The sequence below is a fragment of the Ictidomys tridecemlineatus genome, chromosome 3 (genome assembly GCF_052094955.1).
Source record: "Ictidomys tridecemlineatus isolate mIctTri1 chromosome 3, mIctTri1.hap1, whole genome shotgun sequence".
Lineage (NCBI taxonomy): Eukaryota > Metazoa > Chordata > Mammalia > Rodentia > Sciuridae > Ictidomys > Ictidomys tridecemlineatus.
Genome location: NC_135479.1, coordinates 62508378 through 62529529, shown reverse-complemented (window position 1 = coordinate 62529529; position 21152 = coordinate 62508378). Strand labels below are relative to the sequence as shown.

At 40.8% G+C, this 21152-nt stretch overlaps 1 protein-coding gene across 1 annotated transcript in view; it reads left to right on the top strand.

The window, feature by feature from the left end:
* Positions 1-21152, top strand: part of LOC144376199 (uncharacterized) — a 37088-nt gene that overhangs the window by 7181 nt on the left and 8755 nt on the right. Inside the window, exons 2-3 of the mRNA XM_078043002.1 lie at positions 1952-2121; positions 8613-8668. Of these exons, the coding sequence (XP_077899128.1) occupies positions 2106-2121; positions 8613-8668 (72 nt within the window). The 5' untranslated portion in view covers positions 1952-2105. The remainder of the gene's footprint in view (positions 1-1951; positions 2122-8612; positions 8669-21152) is intronic.

The following is a 21152-nucleotide window of genomic DNA, read 5'->3' as shown; positions in this document are numbered from 1 at the left end:
CGTTAAGATTTTAATAGGGCTGGGCATGGTGGTCCACAATTGTAATCTCAGTGACTCTGAAGGCTGAGGTAGAAGGATTGCAAGTTCAAGACCAGCCTCAGCAATTTAGTGAGACCCTGTCTCAGTAAGAGGAATTGGGGAGGTAGCTCAATGGTAAAGCACTCCTCAGTTTAATCCCCAGTACCAAAAAAAAAAAAAAAAAAAAAAAAGGACATGCAAATAAAATAAAATCCATTTCAAGGAAAAATATCTGGCTAATAACTTGACTCCTGATAGGATCAGCTAATTACCAAATAGCTAAACACTCACTATTGGGTATTTATGCAAGCAGAATACTGGAAGCTCTATCACATCAACATGGAGATGCACTTGGATGATTGTGTAACCTTGAGAAAGTCTCTTACTCTTGTTGGTAGTTTCCTATTTTAGAAACAGGTTTTTATCTGTGGTTTTCATACTACTACTTCAGCAGTGGAATCCTTTTTTTCAAGTAAAAAATCTTAGAACCCTTATATACATATGCATGCACACATTCTAGCCCACTATATTTCTTATTTTCTTTTTTTCATTAATATAAATTTCCTTATATAAACTTTATGTACTACAATTACTAAACATTAGGTTAACCAATGAAAACACATAGTAATGCATTGGTAATACATATACTAAAATTTGGTAACAAATTTGTACCATGAGAGTTGTTTTTCTTTTTTAAATCAAAAAAATTTTAAAATTCCAGTCAAATTTGCAGGTTTCTAAATCTTCTCCATTGATTCCTCTTATTACATGGAACGTTTGTTATCTGAAAACCTTAGGATAAGTGATCCTCTGAGATGTTTTCCAGATCTAAAATTTTAATTGTCATTTTGCATTAGACTGAGTTTAATTCGGAGTGTCTTAATTTTAAAACATTTCTGGAAAAGAGCAATGTTGCTTTCCAGGTTTTTGATCTCTCCGGGTATAGCCAATGATTTTATCCCCCAGGGTCACCTTTAAAGGAACTATTAAACAGTGACTTGATATATTTTTTTTTGAATTTTAATATTTATTTATTTTTTTTAGTTTTTGGTGGACACAACATCTTTGTTGGTATGTGGTGCTGAGGATCCAACCCGGGTTGCACGCATACCAGGCAAGCGTGCTACTGCTTGAGCCACATCCCCAGCCCTAAAATGGAGTCACATTTGCTTCTATTATCACAAGAAGAGTTTTGGGGACTAAAGCTTCTTTGGAATGTGTTTGGGAGAAAATGAGAATGTCTGAGTCAGAGACAGTGAGGGTAGACACCTATCCTGAGATGTACTGCAAAGGGGAGCAAAGAGTTGGGGCTTCAGAGAAGGTGGTTATGAATCATTATTTTTAATGGAAGAAGGACCTGAATATTTTCAAGCTGATGAGTATGAGCAGGGGAGTGTGACAGATGATGGTGCAAGCAGGGAGGGAGGATTGCTGGAGCCAGGAGTGGGTGGGGAGTAGTGTGTAAGAGATTTTTGAGAAATCTCTGAGACCACTACTATGTCAGAAGACAGCTTCCATGGGAGCCTACCACCAGGTGCATCTGCACCCTGCATTCGGCCTGTGTTGTGCCATTAGTTAGAGAGGAACTCTGCATACCAGAGATACTCCAAAATTGACTCTAATCCCCATTGCCTCTTTCCTGCTGAACATTAGTGATCTCGCGGGGGGTGGGGGAAGAAACTAGAGTCATCAATTGAGAGGAAATGTGGGGAGGGCTCATGGAGACATGAGAAGAGAAGACATCACTGGTTTCTGCAACTTGCACCTTAATCTTGGAACATGGAGACAATAATGTTATTATTTTGGTGTTGGGGATGGAACCCGGGGCCTCAAGCATGTTAAGCATGCTCTACTAGTGAGCTATACCCCCAGGTCAGGAGGGAAATCTTAAGTGTTACACCTCTCAATGGGATTTTCTGTGCCTGGATTACAGGGATGTGAACACCTTCATCGTGGAGCTCCTGATTATGGTGTACAATGGAAGACCTCTCGTGCCAAGAGCATCATTGGCGTGATTCCCTGCTTTCCTTACAGCAAATGGTGCAAATTGAGGAAGAGGCTCAATCATCTCTAAATTATTTGATTCCATGATATGCAAAGCTGGTAAGAAAGGCAGATCATTGACAACTATTTGGGAACTTGGGAGTTTTATTTTTACAGAAAAAATTTCAAAGCATTCTCTTAAGCAAATGAGAATGCTGAACAGAGGAAAAATAGTGCAGTCCATCCTTCTCCACAAGAGAGATGTGCATGACCCCCAGTGATACCTGAAACAGTGAGTGCTACTAAATTCTGTTGGCGCACTGCAGTACTTGGACAGCAGATCTCACAACTGAGATGGCTACTAAGTGACTTCAGGTGGATAACATAGATAGCATAGATACACTGGATAATGGTATGATGTACCTCCTTAGAAGGACAAAACAGGATATCATGAGATTTCATAGTGCTACTCAGAATGATGTGCAGTTTAAAATTTATTAATTGTTTATTTTTGGAATTTCCATATAATCTTTTTGAACCATGGGTAACTAAAATCACACAAAGCAAAGCCACAGGTAAAGGGTGGAATTGGGGAATTAGCATATTGAGAAATTCTGCAGAGAATTTTGTATCCAACTCCCTCAACATGTGGGTAATGAGAATGACTTTTGTTTTTATTTTTTCCTAAACACTTTTTTCAAATTTATATTGAAATGACAGTTTACAATCCCACTGAAGTTGTTTTGAAAGATAATAGTCATTCTGAACCCTCCTATTTCTCTAACACAGCAACTTTTTGTATTTTAGCCTCTTCTGTTTCCAGGATAGAGAGGCATATTTTGTAACTATATGTATTGTTTTGTGTTATGCTTTCTCAGGTAGCATCCTCAGTATGTTCTCTTGTTTCTAAATGTGCTACATAGTTTTCATTGTGAATGAGTGTTTGTATGTATGCAAACACTCATATATGTCTGTATGTGCATGCTTATAAGGTATATCACAGAGCATTTGCACAAAGAGAAGGAAGTTAAAAATCCCCATATCACTACATTTAACACAAACACGTTAGAATTCATTTTCCAGTGTACCAGACCAAAGAAGACAAAAGTAAAACCCCAGGGACCTCAGCAGCATCTCTCCTTGACAACACTGTGACAGGCACTAAGAAAAAACTGTAATCTTTTGAGTGTTTCACTTGGTGTTATGTAGTAAGAAGTATGTACACAACTGGAACTCATCCCTGTTCTTCATTCCCTGTTATTGTACTTGCAATTATCCATTTGACTACTGAGAAGTGCTCTTTGTGTAGCTATATCTCAGCTTCTTCATCTTGTATTCATATGAATTGTTTGTTGGCTTTCCCTATCATAATAGCTCTTCTGTGAATACATTCATTATATCTCCAGTGGTACACAAGCCAGTATATATATTAGTAAAATTGCAAAATTGCATGGTTTGTGGATGTTTAATTTTTCCAGAGCAGTTAGATCAATTTATATTCCCACTAATAATGAGATTGATACCCTGAGTCAATGCTTATGCTACCAAATTTTAAAATTCTGGTCAGTTGAATGCCTGTGATATGGTATCCTATCACTTTGATGGATGGATCTGATGACTAGTGAAGTTGAACATATCTTCAAATATTCTTCATCTTCATTGAAAATGTGTTATGTCCTTTCTGTCTGTTCGATAGTGATTTCATTTGTGTGGTTCTTACTGAGATGATTTGTTGGTATTTGTTTCACTTAGATTTGTCAGTTTGTAACTTATCTATCTTTTAGTTGTGTTTGGGGAAGGTTGGAAGCAAACTTATTAAGTATTTGTGTCACAAAGTGAAATTCACACAACATAAAATCAACCATTTAAACATAAAAATTCAGTAGCATTTAGTTCATTCACAGTGTTGACCAGCCACTGTCTGTGTCTAGTTCCACAACTTCTTCATCACCCCAGAACACCCTGAACCCATTAAGTAATGACTCTCCAACCCTCCCACCCCTCTGCCCCCGTTGCCTGGCAACCACTAATCTGCTTCCTGTCTCCAGGGATTTGCCTGTTTTAGAGATTCTATACAAATGAAATTAATAGAATTTATTCTTTTTTAGGGCTTCTTTCACTTAGCTAGAAGTGTGTGATGGTTCTGGTTTCTCAACATTCTTACCAACACTTATTCTCTGGTAATTTTTGGTTACAGCCATCCTGGTGAGTGTGAAGAGTTATCTCATTCTGATTTTGATTTGCATTTCCTAACAACTAATGATATTGAATATAGACCCTTTGTATATCTTCTTTGGATAAATGTCTGTTGGAATCCTTTGCCCATTTTTTAATTGAGTTGCCTTATTAGTGTCACAGGAAAACACCCCCCTCCCAACAGATACAGATAGGTAGGAGGTAGGTGGATAGATAGATACTGAATTCCAGACTCTATTGGGTAGATGATTTTCAAATATTTCCCCAAGTTTGCAGATTGTCTCATTTTGTTGATTTGTTCTTTGATGCACAAAAGTTATAATTTTGATAAAATTAATGTAGCTATTTTTTATTGATCTATTTCTTTTTAGTTGTCAATGGATATTCATTCATTTTATTTAATTATATATGGTGCTCAGAATCGAGCCCAGTGCCTCACACATGCTAGGCAAGCACTCTACCTCGGAGCCACAACTCCAGCCCTTTGACCTGTTTCTTTCTCTTTTTCCCCAATGCTAGGATTAAACCCTTTTTGTGTTTGTTTTTTGAGATGAAGCTTCACTATGCTGCTTATACTGGTGGTCTCAACTTCCTAGAATCAAGCAATTGATCCTCTGCCTTGACCTCCCCAGTACTGGGACTATAGTCGTGTGTCCAGGTTCTGCTGTTACTTATGTTTTTGTTGTCATATCTAAAAAAAATTACTGTCAAATCCAAGGTCATGAAGGTTTGTCCCTGTTTTCTGAACATCTCATAGTTCTAGCTCTTCCGTGTAGGTCTAATACAGTTTGAGTTATTCGTTGAATTATGTATTGAGGTAGGGGTCCAACCTCATTCTCTTTATGTGGATATCTAATTGTCCAGCACCATTTATTAAAGATTATTCTCTCCCACTGAATAGTGTTAGTACCTTGTGATCAAAAAGCCAATTGACCATAGATACATGTTTGGTCTGCCTCTGGATTTTTGAGTTGGTCTGTATGTTATCTTTTGCCAAGACTTCTGTCAGTTTTAAATCAAATTGGGAATCATGAGTTCTCCAGTTTTGTTCTTTTCCAAGATTTTTTGGCTCTTTGAAGCTTGCAACTCCATATAAATTTAAGAATTAGCTTTTCTGTATATGAAAAAAAGGTTTTTGGAATTTTGATAGGGATTGTATTAAATCTGTGGGTCACCTTAGACAGTATTGCCTTCTTACTATTTAGTCTTTCCATGTATTTAGATGTTAATTTTTTCAGTGTACAAGTCTTTCACTGTCTAGCCTAAGCTAAGTTTATTTCTAAGTGTGTTATTTTTTTTGGATATTACTGTAAATAGAATTTTGTTTGTTGGAGTGTTCATTGGTGGAATATAGGAACACTACTGATATTTGCATATTGCTCTTGTACCCCCACAATTATGCAATATTATTTTCTAGCTGTAGTAGTTTGTTGTAGGTTTGTGTGTGTTTGTATTCTTAATGTTTCCAGTGTATAAGAACAGGTCACTTTCAAATGGAATTAGTTTGACCTCTTCCTTTCCAATGTGAATTTTTTTCATGCCTGATAGTTCTGAGTAGAACTTTCAGTGTTAAACACAAGTAGTGAAAGTGTCATCCTTGCTTCAGACCTGAATTTAAGGGCAAAAGCTTTCCCTCTTTCACCATTAAATCTGATGTTGGCTATGGGTTTTTCATAAAGATCCTTTATCATATTGGGAAATGTTCTTCATTCCCTGGTTTTCTGAGTCTTTCTGTCATGAGAAGGTATTGGATTTGTCAAGTACTTTTTCTGTTTGGAAATAATTGTACGTTTCCCCCCCTTTATTAATTCTAGTATTTTGTGTGTTTGTTTGTTTGTTTGTGTGTGTGTGTGTTGTGTTTTTGCTGGGAATCCCTTTATTTTATAATGTTGTGTATTACATTTATTTTTCTCATGTTGAATCACCCTTGCATTACTGGGTAAATCTGACTTGTGTAATTTTATTAGTCATATTTGTTATTCTTTGACATAAGAGCACTTTTGTGACTTTTTTTAAGAAGCCTTTTAAGTTTTGGTTTATATTGTACTTAGCTATTTTGATTTAGAAACTGTTTGTCTCCTGTGAAGTATTTCTCGCTTCAGTAACTTTTCCAAATAATGCCCGTTTATTATACTTAAAAGACAGCAGTTTATAGATCTCAGGAGCTTTTTTTCTGGTTAGAATTTAGACTTCCCTACACTCCAACTATCAGTTTAGGCCCTTATAGTGAAAATGACTCAAGAATATTGGAAAGAGAAAAATCTACAATATCTGTTTATTTAATTTCATGTTATATATAAAAAATTTAAAATGCCAATTCAGAGAATAATATAAACTATAATTTCTTCTTTTCTCTCATTTTATTTTATTTGTTTATTTATTTATTTTGGAGATGGGATCTTGCTATGTTTCCCAGGATGGTCTCAAACTGCTAGGCTCAGACAAGTAATCTTCTTGCCTCATCCTCCTTCCTGGGTAACTGGGACCACAGGTGTGCACTACTATCCCTGGCTCTGACTTTTTTTTTGTTTGCTTTCTTTTGCACTCTTACATATAAAATACTCAGAAAATGCCTTGGCTCAGTCATCTCTGGTTTTTTTCTTTAGCTAGTTTATTTCTACCATTTAACCAGCTACCAAGTTTAGACCATAATGACTTCTTCCTCCTAGATTTCTTGTTCCTTTTCATTACAACTGTTTTTCCTTTATCTGTATGATTTCTTTTCATAACCTTGGAAGAGACAATAGGCCTGTTTTCGTTAGAGTTCTTTTATTTGTCTTACTAATGGTTTCTTTGGTTTTCCTATCTTCTCTGGGGTGGGTTTTTGCTATTTGATGATGTTTGATGAGATAAGGAAATACATGAGAAAAGAATTGCAGAAAAATAAAGAAGTTCGTAAAGTGAAAATGTCTTTTTTTGCCTTCCTCGCTGAGAGCACGGCATGAGTTAGGCTTTCTGTAGATGCACTGATCCATGTGCTTATGACAGTTGCACCTGTGTATCCTTATGTGAATCAAGTTTCACAGTATCTTTATTTTATTTTTATGTGATGCTGAGGATCGAAAGTGCCTCATACATGGTAGGCGAGTGCTCTACCTCTGAGCCTTGAACCCGACCCAAATCAAGTTTTTGTTCATTTGCAACGTTTCTCATATGGTAGGCATCATACATTGTGCTAGATATTAGTTCTATTGATATTAAAATTGACTGCTGTAATTGTGAGGAAAACAACAATGGAAGCCAGGCACATGTGGTACTTGCTGTAATCCCAGCAACTTTGGAGACAGAGATAAGAGGATCACAAATTCATGACCAGCTTGGGCAATTTAGAGAGACCCTGTCTCAAAATTAAAAATGAAAAGGGCTGGGATTAACACAACAGTAATTTGTGTTAATCAACAGTAAAGCTCCTCTGGGTTCAATCGGCAGTAGTACCAACAAAACAAAACAAAAAAAACGAGCAGAGGTGGGGGAGTATATATCAATGAAAGAACATAATTTAATGAAATGGTTAAATTTTATGAATGTAGTTTGACAATTCTGCCAAGTTGAAGTCAGGAACAAATTCCAGCTCAGCTTCAAAACAGTTTCTCTTCTGAGCACTTAGACCTTGAAAATGGTACATCTTTGACTCTAATCATGACTAGCACTTATTACTTTAGTTTTCAACCTTAAAATGATTCTAGGTTGGGTACCGTGGTACATGCCTGTGAACCCAACAATTTGGGAGCCTAAGGCAGGAGAATTGCAAGTTCTAGGTCAACCTTGGCAACTTAGCCTGTTTCACAATACAAAACAGAAAAATGGGCCGGGGGACATCATTCAGTAATACACCACTCAAGATCCCAGCACCGCCCCACAAATAAAAAAGATTCTAAAGCAGCAGCTGATACTTTAATTGGTTTTGTTTGCTTTTAGTTTTAGATCTCTTTTTAAAAATAGTACAGGGCTGGTTGTCCTTTCAGTCCAGCATGTGGTAACCATAATGTTTTGACTCTTTATCTCTGGACCACACTAATTTGGAATTTGACAGTTAAGTTGGGTTTGAAATGGGTGACTCTCTCCCTTGTCCTGTGAAACTGCATGTAATTAGGAATTATGAGAGGATTTTCTGTTGACTTTATAGAAGCATCTTTGTATCAGTTATTTGTGGGCATAGAGATGTGAGCTGATCACTGATTATACTGTTTTTTTTTTTCCTGAAAAGGAATCTGTGTGTCTCACACCTTAATAATACTTTCTTCCTAGGTAGGCATTCCATTTCCAAAGGAGACTTTTGTTTTGAACTTCTCTTTTTGCAAAATGTCCAAGGAATCAGAGGACAGTTTTTGAGTTTTGGAGCATTGTTTTTCACTGACTGTCAGCATGACCTCTTAGAGACATGGTGGTAATCCCCAACCTCTTGTCTATCACAGATCCCAGATTACAGGAATGCAGTCATCGTGGCCAAGTCTCCAGCCTCAGCCAAGAGGTAGGTGGGACCTCATACCTGTCCTTGGTTTTGCTTTTAAGGATGTTTCTGATCAACTCCCAGGATTTCCAACCAGATGTCAAGGATACCCCCAGAATTCCTTCTTTCTCTTCCATGTATTGATTTTAAGATTGTCCTGCCAACTCTATTTATTTTCAGTTTCTTTACCACCCCTGTCTCAGCCCTGTGACTGCCAGTCATATTTCTTGACCAAAGCCATCCAGGTCTGGGGAATACTAATTAGCACCTCCTTCCCTTCCAGATGGGCAAGCACTTGTAGGTCTTTAAATCTGCCAGTTAAAATACTGGTTAATATACCTTGTGGTTGTTTGTTGCCTCTTATTGAAAGAACTAAGTGATTTGTTAATAGATATGTATCTAGTTGAGAGGCCACTTATTTGTACATAATTAAAGGTAACATTTTAAGAAACTGAAGCTCTCTGAGCTATACAGAGTGGGCAGCCCTGAGTCTGTACATTGAGTTTTAGCCTTAAGTAACTGATGAGTCAGGGATAGAGTACTTAAAATTGGATTTTGGATGACAGAATTTCATGTGGCATTATTTTCTAGAGAAGCCAGTCCATTGGAGAGGGAAGGTACGAATAAAGGCTTTTTTCCTTAAAATAGGTCTTCTAAAATGATTTCCCAATTGAATACCTTATCTCTGTGAGTCATTGTTGAGTCCTGTGGCATGAAAGAAGGCATAAAGTACCTCCACACTGGGCCCAGGAACTGTTAATATTAAAGAATGAGGAGAATGTCCATAGTAAGCCATGATTTTGTAAATCTTGCAGGAAGTTGTTTGATGTTACCAATTAAGCCTGACAGGGTGTATACTTAGTATATTAAGTAAAATAAGTTAGTCTTGGAACAAAACTGTTATGCAAACCCATTCTTATGGCATACCAACCACAGACAAGCTTGTGTCTCCACCCCATGTGCCTTCTGTAAGCTTTATCATTGGGTCGCTTGTCCATTTGATTAAGTTGCATTTTAGAATATAAACATTTCAAACAGTTTTTCTAAACATTTGTTCAAAGGCTGCTTTAATTTCTATTTAATTTTCTCTGATTTTCATGCTTTTTAAAAATTAAGATGAAACACAAAATATATTATTGTCCCTTGGCATCTGCAGGGGATTAGTCCCAGGACCCCCTTTAAATACCAAAATTTACATATGCTCAATTCCCTTATTAAAATGGGATAGTATTTGCATATGACCTATGCACATCTTCTTGTGTTCTTTCAAGTATGTCAAAATTACACACATATGATACTTAATACAATCTATGTAATGTAATGTATGTATTATTGTTGCTATACTGATAGATGACAAAAGGAATCTACATGTTCAGTACAGATGTAATTCTTTTCCCCCAAATATTTTTAGCCCCTTGAATCTATGGATGTGGAAGTTGTGGGTACAGAGGGCTGAGAGTAATCGTTTTGAAGGTTCCCATTCACTAGCATTTAATGCGTTTATAGTGTTATGCACTGTTATGTGTCTAGTGTACATAGTACTGATGAGAGTCAATACAATCCCCATTTTTTTCTTGTGTGTTTTTAGCTATTCTTGTGAGCTGTTAGATAAGAGGTTGTTTTAATTTTTAGTGTTGGGAAACCAAAACTGGGAGAAATTGTTTCCTTAAGACTTGAACGTTTGCTGCACACTGGGTGCTGGTGTTGGAAGACACAGTGAAACCCAGTATTCTGCTGCAGAGTCAGGCCAGTGGTTGAGGTGACATGCTCTGGCCAGAAACCTAATGAAGCAAGGCACAAGGCAATGAGGAGGAGGGCATAGGTTAAGAAGAAAAAGGTAGAAAATGATGTACCATGGAAAGACTAGTTCTTTAAAGGAGAGCTGGAGTTGGCTACATAGATAACAAACCAATAGAGCAAAGAATATTGTGGGAACAAGGAAGGTCTTTTCATAATGTCAGAGGGCTCAATTGTTTAAGAATTTGTGAAAATTCTAAACATTATGAAGTGAGAATATACGAAGCAGATCTTGATCACTGCAAGGAGAAATTGATATGTCCAGATGATCATCAGTGAATCCATTATTCCTCTGACAGTAGTGAATAGAAGAAGAAAAGCACTGAGGTTGCAGAGGACTTGAATGTCCACAAGGGGGCCCTCCTTCATAGTTTAGAACACTCCATTCTCTGACAGGAGAAGATCCATTTTTTGTGAGGACACAAGAGTATATTCTGGGACATAAAATAAGGCTCACACTAATAATGATTCAAGTTTTACAGAATAAGTTCTGTGGCTACACTGGAATTAAGAATAATTTCAATAGTGTAAGTCTGGAGTCTGTAGGAACTAAACCACACCCTCCTAGATAACCCATGTGTTAAAGAAGAATTCAAAAAGGAAATCAGAAGGTGTTCAAAATTGAATGAAAATGCAAACAAAGCACAAAAAAATTTGTGAAAAGCTGTTAAAGTCTATCTAGGGAGAAATCTACAAAACTAACACTTGTAATAGAAAAAAATTTCCTTACTTTATTTCAGCCATGTTTTATAGTTTCACCACCCCCCCATCTCAGCCCTGTGACTGCCAGTTTTTCTCCCACTTCGTTAAATTTATTCCTAGGTATTTTTATTCTTTTGAAGTCTGGTGCAGATGGGATTCTTTTCTTAATTTCCATTCAGATTTGTCCATTGATGGTATATAGAAGAGACTATTGATTTTTGTGTGTTGATCGGGTACTCGGAAACCTTGCTGACTTTCTGTGGTAGCTTTGGTGGTGTTTCAGGGGATTCTTTGGAATTTTCTGTATGTAGGATCATATCATTTGCTAATAGAGCCCTACTTCCTCCTTTCTGATTTGGATTCTTCTTGTTCTCTGTCTTGCCCAGCTGCTTTGGCCAGCATAGACAGTTTAGTGCTGAGGGGCAGTGATTTGAGGGGGTGTCCTTTTGTTGTTCTTGCTCTTCAGGGACAGTTTTTGGTCTTCCAATTTTGAGGGTCCTGTTAACTACGGGTTTTCCTAGTCACCTTTTATGAGATTGAAGAAAATCCCTTCTCTTCCTAGTGTGTTGGGAGTTCTTAATCATGAGACATTAATTTCTTAAAGCTCTGTTTTCCTTTGTACTGTAGAAACTTTGGTGTGTGTATTTTATTGACTGGGGCTGATTCCTAAAGCAAAGTCACCAGTCACAGTCATTGCCAGTGCTGGAGGAAGGAGTGCCATCACTGTGGTGTGGAGACCTCTTCTATTATTATTAATTGTGGTATATACCATTGTGATGCTGTTGACTTATTTATTAATTTTGCACATATCAAAGGCCTGGGGAAGATATTGTAGCCAGGTAAGTCTCACATGAGTTAGTACCTTGCGTTAAATGCTTTAGTTGGCCCACAAACTGTAAAAATGGTATTGTTTGTTTATTGAAAGAATGGTTAACTTCTTAGCTAAATGTTGTGCAGCTGTTTGTTGGTGATAATATAGCAAATTGTTGAACAAGTTATGTAGGGTACAAAGTTGATTACTGTTTAAAAACACATCAGAGGCCTGGGATGTAGCTCAGGGGCAGAATGTATATTTAGCATTCAGGAGGCCCTGGGTTTCACTCCCACCATCAGTTGTTCTCTCTCTCTCTCTCACACACGCACACACACAGTCACCTCCTAGAAATCACAGATTGTGTCTCACTTCATAAGTCCAATGTGCACAAAGAGTATACCTGTTGCCTGTTGACTTAAAGACAAGAGTGAGCACCTGTGAACTCACTGCACCACTTGAGAGAGCCATGTGGCTAGGTGCCCTGGACGCCTTCCCTGGGCTTTCTCTAGCCTCCTTCTTCACATGGAGGTTGTCATTAGCCTGAGAATTGTCCGTTCTTGTCTTCATTGTTCTTTGTAGTCTACGTTGAAAACATGTTTCTTAGTGCTTTATTATTTTGCTTGGCTTCTTGTTGATATTATCACAAATGATTTCTCTGGGTACTCTTGTTCAGCAGTGTTGTTGAGATTTACCTGCTCAATGACATGGAGGTGGACATTATTATTTTTCACTGTTGTATGATCTTCCCTGGTGCGACTGTTACACACCTGATTTATCTGTTCTCCAGGCATTGAATATAGAGGGTTTTAAAAAAAATTTCCAAATAATGCTTCTTTAAGCAAGATGATTATAGTTTGAGGGCAGCCCTAGAATTCAGAGAGATCCTCAGAAACTGACCAAGACCCTGTCTCAAAATTCAAAAGGAAAAGGACGAGGGATGTAGCCCAGTGGTAAAATGCCCCTGGATTCAATCACCAGTACCAAAACAATAAAATAAAAATATAATAAACTTAGACCTGTGTGGCATTTACCCTACAAGGAAACTTCATTAGTCCCTTCCAACATTATGTGACCAAAGAGAAATGAGGCTGCACTGATTTGAAAAGTGCAGACTAGGGCTGGGGTTGTGGCTCAGTGGTGAAGCGCTTGCTTAGCATGTGTGAGGCACTGGGTTTGATTCCCAGCACCGCACATAAATAAATAAAGGTCCATCAACAACTAAAAAAAAATTAAAAAAAGAAAAGTGCAGACTAGGCATATCACAGGACTAGAATGATGAGGGATTGCCACAGATTAGGGGGAGGGAGGGAGAGGGAGTGGTTATGGATACCCAATATAGACAAATGTTCCTGAGCAACATAGTGGTGATTAGTGCAGAGTTTTGAGAATGTACTTAATGCCAATAAACTCAATCTTTTTAAAATGAATAAAATCTTCAATTTTAAAATAAACCAATTTTAACAAAATAGAAATACATAAAATAAAAAGGAAACAAGAATCGGCAGGGCAGGGTAAGTGTAGCTCTGGGGTGGGAACAGTTGTAAAGGTGTGCTCCATGTGTGTTGCTGGCTGAGGGGCCCCTAGAAGCTGCTGGCCTGGAGCTACCATTGAGGTGTTTCCAGCTCCAGCTGTCTCTCAGGTGGTGGAGATGCTGGAAGTGAAGCAGCCCTCTTCACAAGCACTGGAGGTGGCCCTGCAGCTGCAAGAGAAATAAAGGTCAAGAAACTATCCCTGTTCCTTCCAGGGACAAAATACTTCCCACTGCCTTTCACAGAGCTCCACACAGGAACCCACCCTTGGAAGTGTCCCCAGAATGCATGCAGACAACACTAGCTCTGCTTCTCATTGTTCCTGCCCTGCCGCGTTTCTGGTAGAACTGCTCTGCAGGTTCAGCCCTGTCTCAGCCCCCCATCCCAGACCTTCTCATCTTCGCCTCTTCCATTTGCTCTGGGTTTTCTATCAAGGCCCTGACCTGGTGGCCTTCGTTCTCCGTATGGGGGCTTGTCACACTGACTTGGCTGTGGATGTTACCAGGTAGATTTTGAAGTGAGTGCAAGGAGTGAAGATACCACCCTAAAAGGAAGGGAGACTGTCGCATGAGAGGCCTGGCCTTTTGTACCACGAGGTCAGTGTTCTTGGCACCCCACTGTTCAGAGGAACAGACTGAGGCTCAGAGAGGTACAGGGCCAGTTCCAGGACTTACAGCTAGGTGACCCTGTCACCCTGGGCAGGCTTACCTTCTCAACAATAGGTCCATCTCCTGTTGGGTGGAGAAACTCAAGATGGTGGACATAGAAGAAGGGGAGTCATAGAAGAAGGCTTTTCCATCAGGAGTCAGTCATTTATTTCCTTTTTGACTTCTGACCCTTCAGTCAGAAAAAATTACTTTCAATGTTATGAAAGCGTTTTCCAAGGTATACTTTTTGCATATAAACTGAGACCTTCTGGATGGGTGGCACATAACAATATCCAAAGGACTCAGGAGGCTGAGAAAGGAGGATTCAAACTTGGAGGCCAGATTCCCCAACTTAGGGAGATCCTCAGGAACTTAGTGAGACTTCGTCTCAAAAATAAAAAGGCCTGGGGATGTGGTGTAGTTGCCCTGGGTTCATTCCCTAGTATTAATTAAACAAACAAAAATAAAAATGCAAAACCAAAAATCTGAAGGTGGTGGCAGTAGAGAGGCCAAAGAATAGAGACATTACATCATTAATGTGTCCTTTATCAAATGAGGTTCTCTATAGAGACACCCTGAACACAGGGTGTTCATATGATTTGGAAATAGAGCTAATACAACTTGTAGATCATTTAGAAGTGTAGAGGTTGCAGTAAGGAGAAAAAAGAAAATAAAAACTAAAAATCTTAGATCTTTATGGGATATACCATTCAAAGAAAATTCAAGCTTAAATGGTCCCTACCAATATTATGTAATCAAACAGAAGTTGGACTGCAGTGTTGTGAAAAACCCAGAAGAAGCAAATCTCAGGGAGAGAATAATGACTGTTCCCTGGAGACTAACAGGAAGGAGAAGAGGAGGGAGTGGGTATGGGTACCAGATACAGGACAAGGGGTGCAATTAAAGCCAATAAGCTGGATGTTTTTAAGAAATATAATTTAAAATTTTAAAGTGACCTAGTTTTAATAAAAATTCAAAAAGGGAAAAAAAAGGAGGAGAGGGGAAGGGCAGCTCTGGGGTGGAAACAGGTGCAAGGGAGAGCTCAGTGAGTGGTGCAGAGGTGGGGCCACTAGGAGCCACAGGCCTGAAGCTGCTGTTGAAGGTGGTTCTGACCTGGTTCTCTCTCAGGTGGTGGAGATGGTAATGGAAGTGGAGCTGGGGTTTCTTATCTTTTCCTTTATCCTAACTTATGTATCTGTGCAGACTACTGTATGTATGTTTCTAAGTGCTTTGTTATTCTGCTTGGCTTGTTGTTGGTATTACCATAAAGGATTCTCTGTGTACTCTTCTGTTCGGCACTGGTGTTGAGACTCACCTGCCTGATGACATGGACCTGGACATTGTTATTTTTTCCTGCGGGATGTTACAAAGTGAATTCCCTGTTACAAAGTGAATTTTTCTTTTCTCCAGCCATTGAACTTAAGAGTTCTTTTATTTTTTATTTTCTGTTTCCAAATAACACTGCTTTAAGTTTTAAAAGATTTAAGTTTAGGCCAAGCTCAGCAATGGAGCAAGAGCCTGTCTCAAAATGAAAAAGAAACAAGACCATGGATGTAGCTCAGTTGTAAAATGCCTCTGGTTCAAGCCTAGGAACAAAGAAATAAGAATAAAAACAAAATTTTGTATGACATTTGCCCTTCTGAGGAAACATAATTAATCCCTTCCAATGTTATGCAGCCCAGAAGAAATCAGACTGCACTGGTTTGAAAAATGCAGACTCGGCATATCTCAGGACTAGAAGCTAAGGGGTTGCTGGGGACTAGTGGAAGGAAGGGGAGGCAGTGGTCATGGATACCAAATTCCAGAAAATGTTCTGGAACTACATGGTGGTGACTAGTGCACAGTTTAGAGAAGGCACTTGATGGCAGATGACTGAGTCTTTTAACAATGAAAAGAATCTTTAATTTTAAATAATACTAAAATAATAAACACATACAATAAAGATGAATAAACAGAGGCTCTGGGTTCCTCTCTAGATGCAGTGCTGACTGAAGGGCCAGCAGGGGGTGTTGGCCTTGATTGTCCACTGCAGGTTCGTCCAGCTCCAATTCTCTATCAGATGGTGGAGGTGGTGGACCTCGAACTGGAGCTTCCACAAGCACCAGAGCGGCTAGAGGAGTAAAGGTCCACAGACTATCCATGTTAGGTCCAGGGACAGAATATTCCCTACTGCCTTTCATACAATTCCACGCACAAACCCAACAACGGGCAGTATTCCCAGAATGCACACAGACAATGACAGCTCTGCCTCTGGTTGTTCCTGCCCCGCCCCAGTTCCTGTGCAGTATGCTCTGCTTGTCCATCCCTGTCCCATTCTGACATACTCATAACCCCACCTCAGTCCTCCTCACCTTCGGCCTGTTCCTCCATTGGCTCCAGGTTTTCTGTCAAGGCTGGGACCTGGTGTCCTTGGTCCTCCACCTCGGGGCCTGTGATAGTGACCTGGCTGTGGACATTTCCAAGTGGGTAGTGAGGCAAATGCAAGTGAGAGAGGGAGGAGGGATGGGGGCAGCAGTATGAGAGGCCTGGCCTTTCCTACCATGAGGTCAGTGATCTTGGCACTGCACAGTTCAGAGGAGAGGGCTGAAGCTCAGAGAGGCCCAGGGCCAGTTCCAGGACTCACAGCTGTATGTGACCCTGTCACCCTGGGCAGGGTTTACCTTCCCAACATTGGGTACAGCTGTTGAGGCGGAAGAGGATGAGTCATAGAAGAAGATGGGCTCCAGGGAGTCCTCCAGGTCCCCCAGGGAGTACGCCTGGAACACATATCCAGTGCCAGTATCATCCCCTCTGTAGCCACCTTCTTGGTTGGGACATTGAGGAAACAGAGTCAGTGCCAAACTGACCACCAGAAGTGTCTGGGGATGGAGTCCAGTGCAATAGCCAAAGCTCATAGGGGCTTGTCCCACAGAGGGACAGGAGAGCCCCAGCAGAGCAATGGCTGGCAGAGTTCACAGTGGAATTGCTGAGGGGATAGTTAGAAACACAGCAGCTTCAGGCCAGTGTGTTAGCTGAGCAGAGGTGGCAGCTCTGTGCATTAGGAGCTTATCCCCTGAGTCCCACCAGCACATCACCTTCTGGAGATGGGAAAACAGGCTCATCCCACACAGGAGGGTCCCTGTGTGAGGACACCCAGGACATCATTCTCTGTGGTGCTGTTGAAATGGCCCCAGGAAGGAATGAGCTCCAGGTCCCACAGCCCTGAAAGGCTGAATGGCTGTGGAACCTGGGTCCCCCTGGAAGGTGGTGAGGTCCTGGGGGCCCAGCTCCTGCTTTCACAGTCTGTGTTCCTTGAGACCCAAGTACCAGAGAAATGGACCAATTGGCATGACCAATTGGCATTATGTTTCAGCTAAACGCAGCCCTAGTAATCCTGATGCTGTGTAAGACTTGGAGAGTGTGTGGAAGGACCGTCAGGCCATTGTCACCGGGACACTTGGGTGTATAAGTTATAGTCAGTTGGATGGCAGAGTACAAATCATCAGAGAATTAAAATGAAATAATGTCCATGTTGCTGTTCTGTTGTTGTCACAAATATGGGAACAGTGACCTTGGATGAGTCCAAGAATGAAGCAGGCAGAGAGGGTGGGGAGGATGGGTGAGGATTTGTTGCTCAGATTCCTCATGGTGGGGACTCTGCCCCTCCATCTCCCATCCCTACCAGGAAGGTGGTCCTGGTGGTGTCTTTGCTCTTATTCACTTTTATTCTGCTCTGTCCCCTGCCAGTAGAGTCCCCCCTGTCCCACACTTACCCTGAGTGGTACTTGTCCCTGGATCCTCTGTTGAAATGGAGCTGAAGCTGCAGCTCCAGCCCTTGTGGAGGATAAACTGTGGAAAACATGGAAGACAGTGCCTGGTAGCTGGCCTGGAGCCCCAGCCCCTGCTGGCCTTCATTCAGGGTGTTCTTCCCTGTGACCTTCTGCTCCCCAGACCTCATACAGACTCTGTTCACAGGATTCTACCCTGAGAGGACAGGAAATGACACTGGGTGCCCAGGATGTACCCTGGACACTTTTATTCCCCACCTTTAGCCCTGCCCTGGGGTGAACATGACAGGACACGAGGCTCACAGTCTTCCACCACCTGCTCTTGCCTCAGGTCCCTGTTCCCCCATACTGAGGAGCAAGGTGGTGGGCTACTCACAGTGATGGTCTCTCCTGGATGTACCTCACCAGGGCTATCAGATGTGGACCTTAAGCTACTCCTCCCACTTGCAGGAGGGCCACTTGGAGGAGTACCACCAGCGGGGGACAGGGAGCAGAATCTGAAGCAACATTGCAGTCGTTTCCAAAAGTTCCTTTCTCAGGGTGACCAGTGTATATGGGGCCTAGGGAAGGGGCCATGCAGCCATAGGGAGAGCTCTGGTGGCATAGCCTTCTAAAGACTCAGCCTCCACAGGGGAAGCAAAAAAACACGCTTTCACATCCAAAATATTTCACCAAATGAGGAGGCTGTTGCTGGAATGTGGGTGCCTGGTTAATGGATTCCAAGTTCTATTTGGATCCTCAAGGAAGGGAGGCTATTTCTTGGGGCCCCTGGTCTAACCTGTCCTCCAGATAAGCCCACGTTTGTCCCTCTGTTGGCTCTCCCCTAGCCCCGTGACTTTTTATGTGTGTACACAGCCAATCCCAACACTGGCCCCACATCCCTTGACAGGCCTGGGTGCAGCCAGGGTCCCAAAACTCAAAGTGGATCAAGGACCTATGAATTAGACCAGAGACTCTGCACCTAACATAAGAAAAAGTAGGCCCAAGTCTTCATTAAGTTGGATTAGGCCCCGATTTAGCAGCACAAGAATGTGGAAAACAACCTAGATGCCCTTCAATAGATGAATGGCTAAAGAAACTGGTATATATACACAATGGAATATTACTCAGCATTAAAAGAGAATAAAATCATGACATCTTCAAGTAAATGGATGGAGTTGGAGAATATCATGCTAAATGAAGTAAACCAATCCCAAAAATCCAAAGGCTGAATGTTTTCTCTATATGTGGATGCTAATCCGTAATGGAGGGGGGGCAGAGCATGGGAGGAATGGAGGAACTTTTGATAGAGCAAAGGGGAGGGGGGAAAGAGAAGGGATAAGAGGGTAGGAAAGATGATGGAGTGAGATGGACATCGTTATCCTAAGTACATGTATGAAGACACGAATGGTGTGACTCTACTTTGTGTACAACCAGAGACATGCAAAATTGTGCTCTATATGTGTACTATGAATTGAAATGCATCCTTCTGTCATGTACAACAAATTAGAATAAACAAATAATTTTAAAATAAAAAGACAAAAGAACAATGAAATGAAAACATTTTGAGTCAGAAATTTATTGAACACCCCTAACCTCCCACATATCCCAGCTCAGCAACACAGTACACTGCAGAGTGAAGGTTGTCTTTTCTCAGGATCATGGCTGACTGGGAGCTATGGCTCACTGACACTGCCCAGTATGGAGACAGCAATAATCTTACCACATTTCACCAGCCCAGGACAAGCTCCAAATTGAATGTGTGTATCTCTTTTACATCATCCTAAAGCCCACATCATCCTCTTTGGAACCGTTGTTAAGTTAGGACTGTCTGTTCAGCCTCAGTGCAGCTTGGTACCTGAATCTCCTTCTGACTCCTGATTCTCGTGCCAGTGACCTGAGCTCCAAGCCAGACTCTTGCAGCTGGCCTGGCTGCCTCAGATCAGGAATGAGGCCTGGGCTGCCACCTCTGTGACTGCCTACCAAGTAGTCCTGCCTTTTCCAAGTCTCTCCTGCCTTCCTGTCTTTAAATAGAATGGAAAGAGTTAATTCTAGAATGACAATCTATTCATTGTGGATGCCTACTCTGTTTCTGTTTCTATTTTAAAGCCTCTTGCTGTCACTTGACTGAATTCTTCTGTCTCATCTCAGATGTGCATCACACAGGACCCTCTTCTGAGTCACTCTATATCCCACGTATACCCCTATCACTACAGTTTTCACTCTATTTTGAATTTTTTTGTTTGTTGCACCATTTAATAAATATTTATTGAGTACCTGCTGTGTGCCAACCTTATTCCAGGTGCTAGGAGTTCTAGCAGTGAACAAATCACATTCTAGTTGGTGGGGACCAGCAATGGGAAGTTAGGTAGCAAACAAAATAAGTACAACCATGTGTCATTTAATAACACCATGTGTTCTGAGAGCCATCCTTAGGCAGTTCCATCATCATGTGAGCACCATAGAACACACTCACACTAACCAGGTGGTCTCATCCACTACATGCCTGCACTGTGTGGTCCACACATGGTATGGCCTACTGTTCCCAGGGCCACAGTGAGTGAAGCAATGATGGTTAAGTCCTCATAAGGACAAATGATATGATCAAAAGACACAGTAAACACATGATGTATGAAGTGGCAGCTGCTGTCACACACATGCTCTTCACAGGAAAGTATACAAGTGGAAGTAATTCACTCTAAAATGCTGATAAAATACTGTAAGTACATGCAGAGTAACATAGCCATTACCATCATCAAGTATCATTCATTGCACATAGTTGCAGGTTTGTACACATACAACAAAACTTCAGACAACTGCTTACACCAGCAGCATCACAGACATTTGAGTAAGGTATTGTACTATAATGTTACAACTGCCACGTTGTCGCCAGGTGGCAGGAATTTCTCAACCACATTATAATGTTGTGGAACCACTATCATGTGGATTGTTGTCATATGATATCACTGTAGATGAATAGCACCTCAGAGGGATAAAGAAAAAGGAGGGGCTGGGATGTGGCTCAGCGGTTAGAGCACTCGCCTAGCATGTGCGAGGCCCTGGGTTCAATCCTCAGCACCACATAAAAACAAATACACAAAATAAAGGTATTGTGTCCAACTACAACTAAAAAATACATATTAAAAAAAAGGAAACAGTGATCAGGGTGGCATCATGTGCCATGACATTGAGCAGAACCACCTGCAGGGGTATATGCTGCAGGCTGATCCAGGTGGAGGGAGGGAGAGGGCAGAACATGTCCTCAGAAGT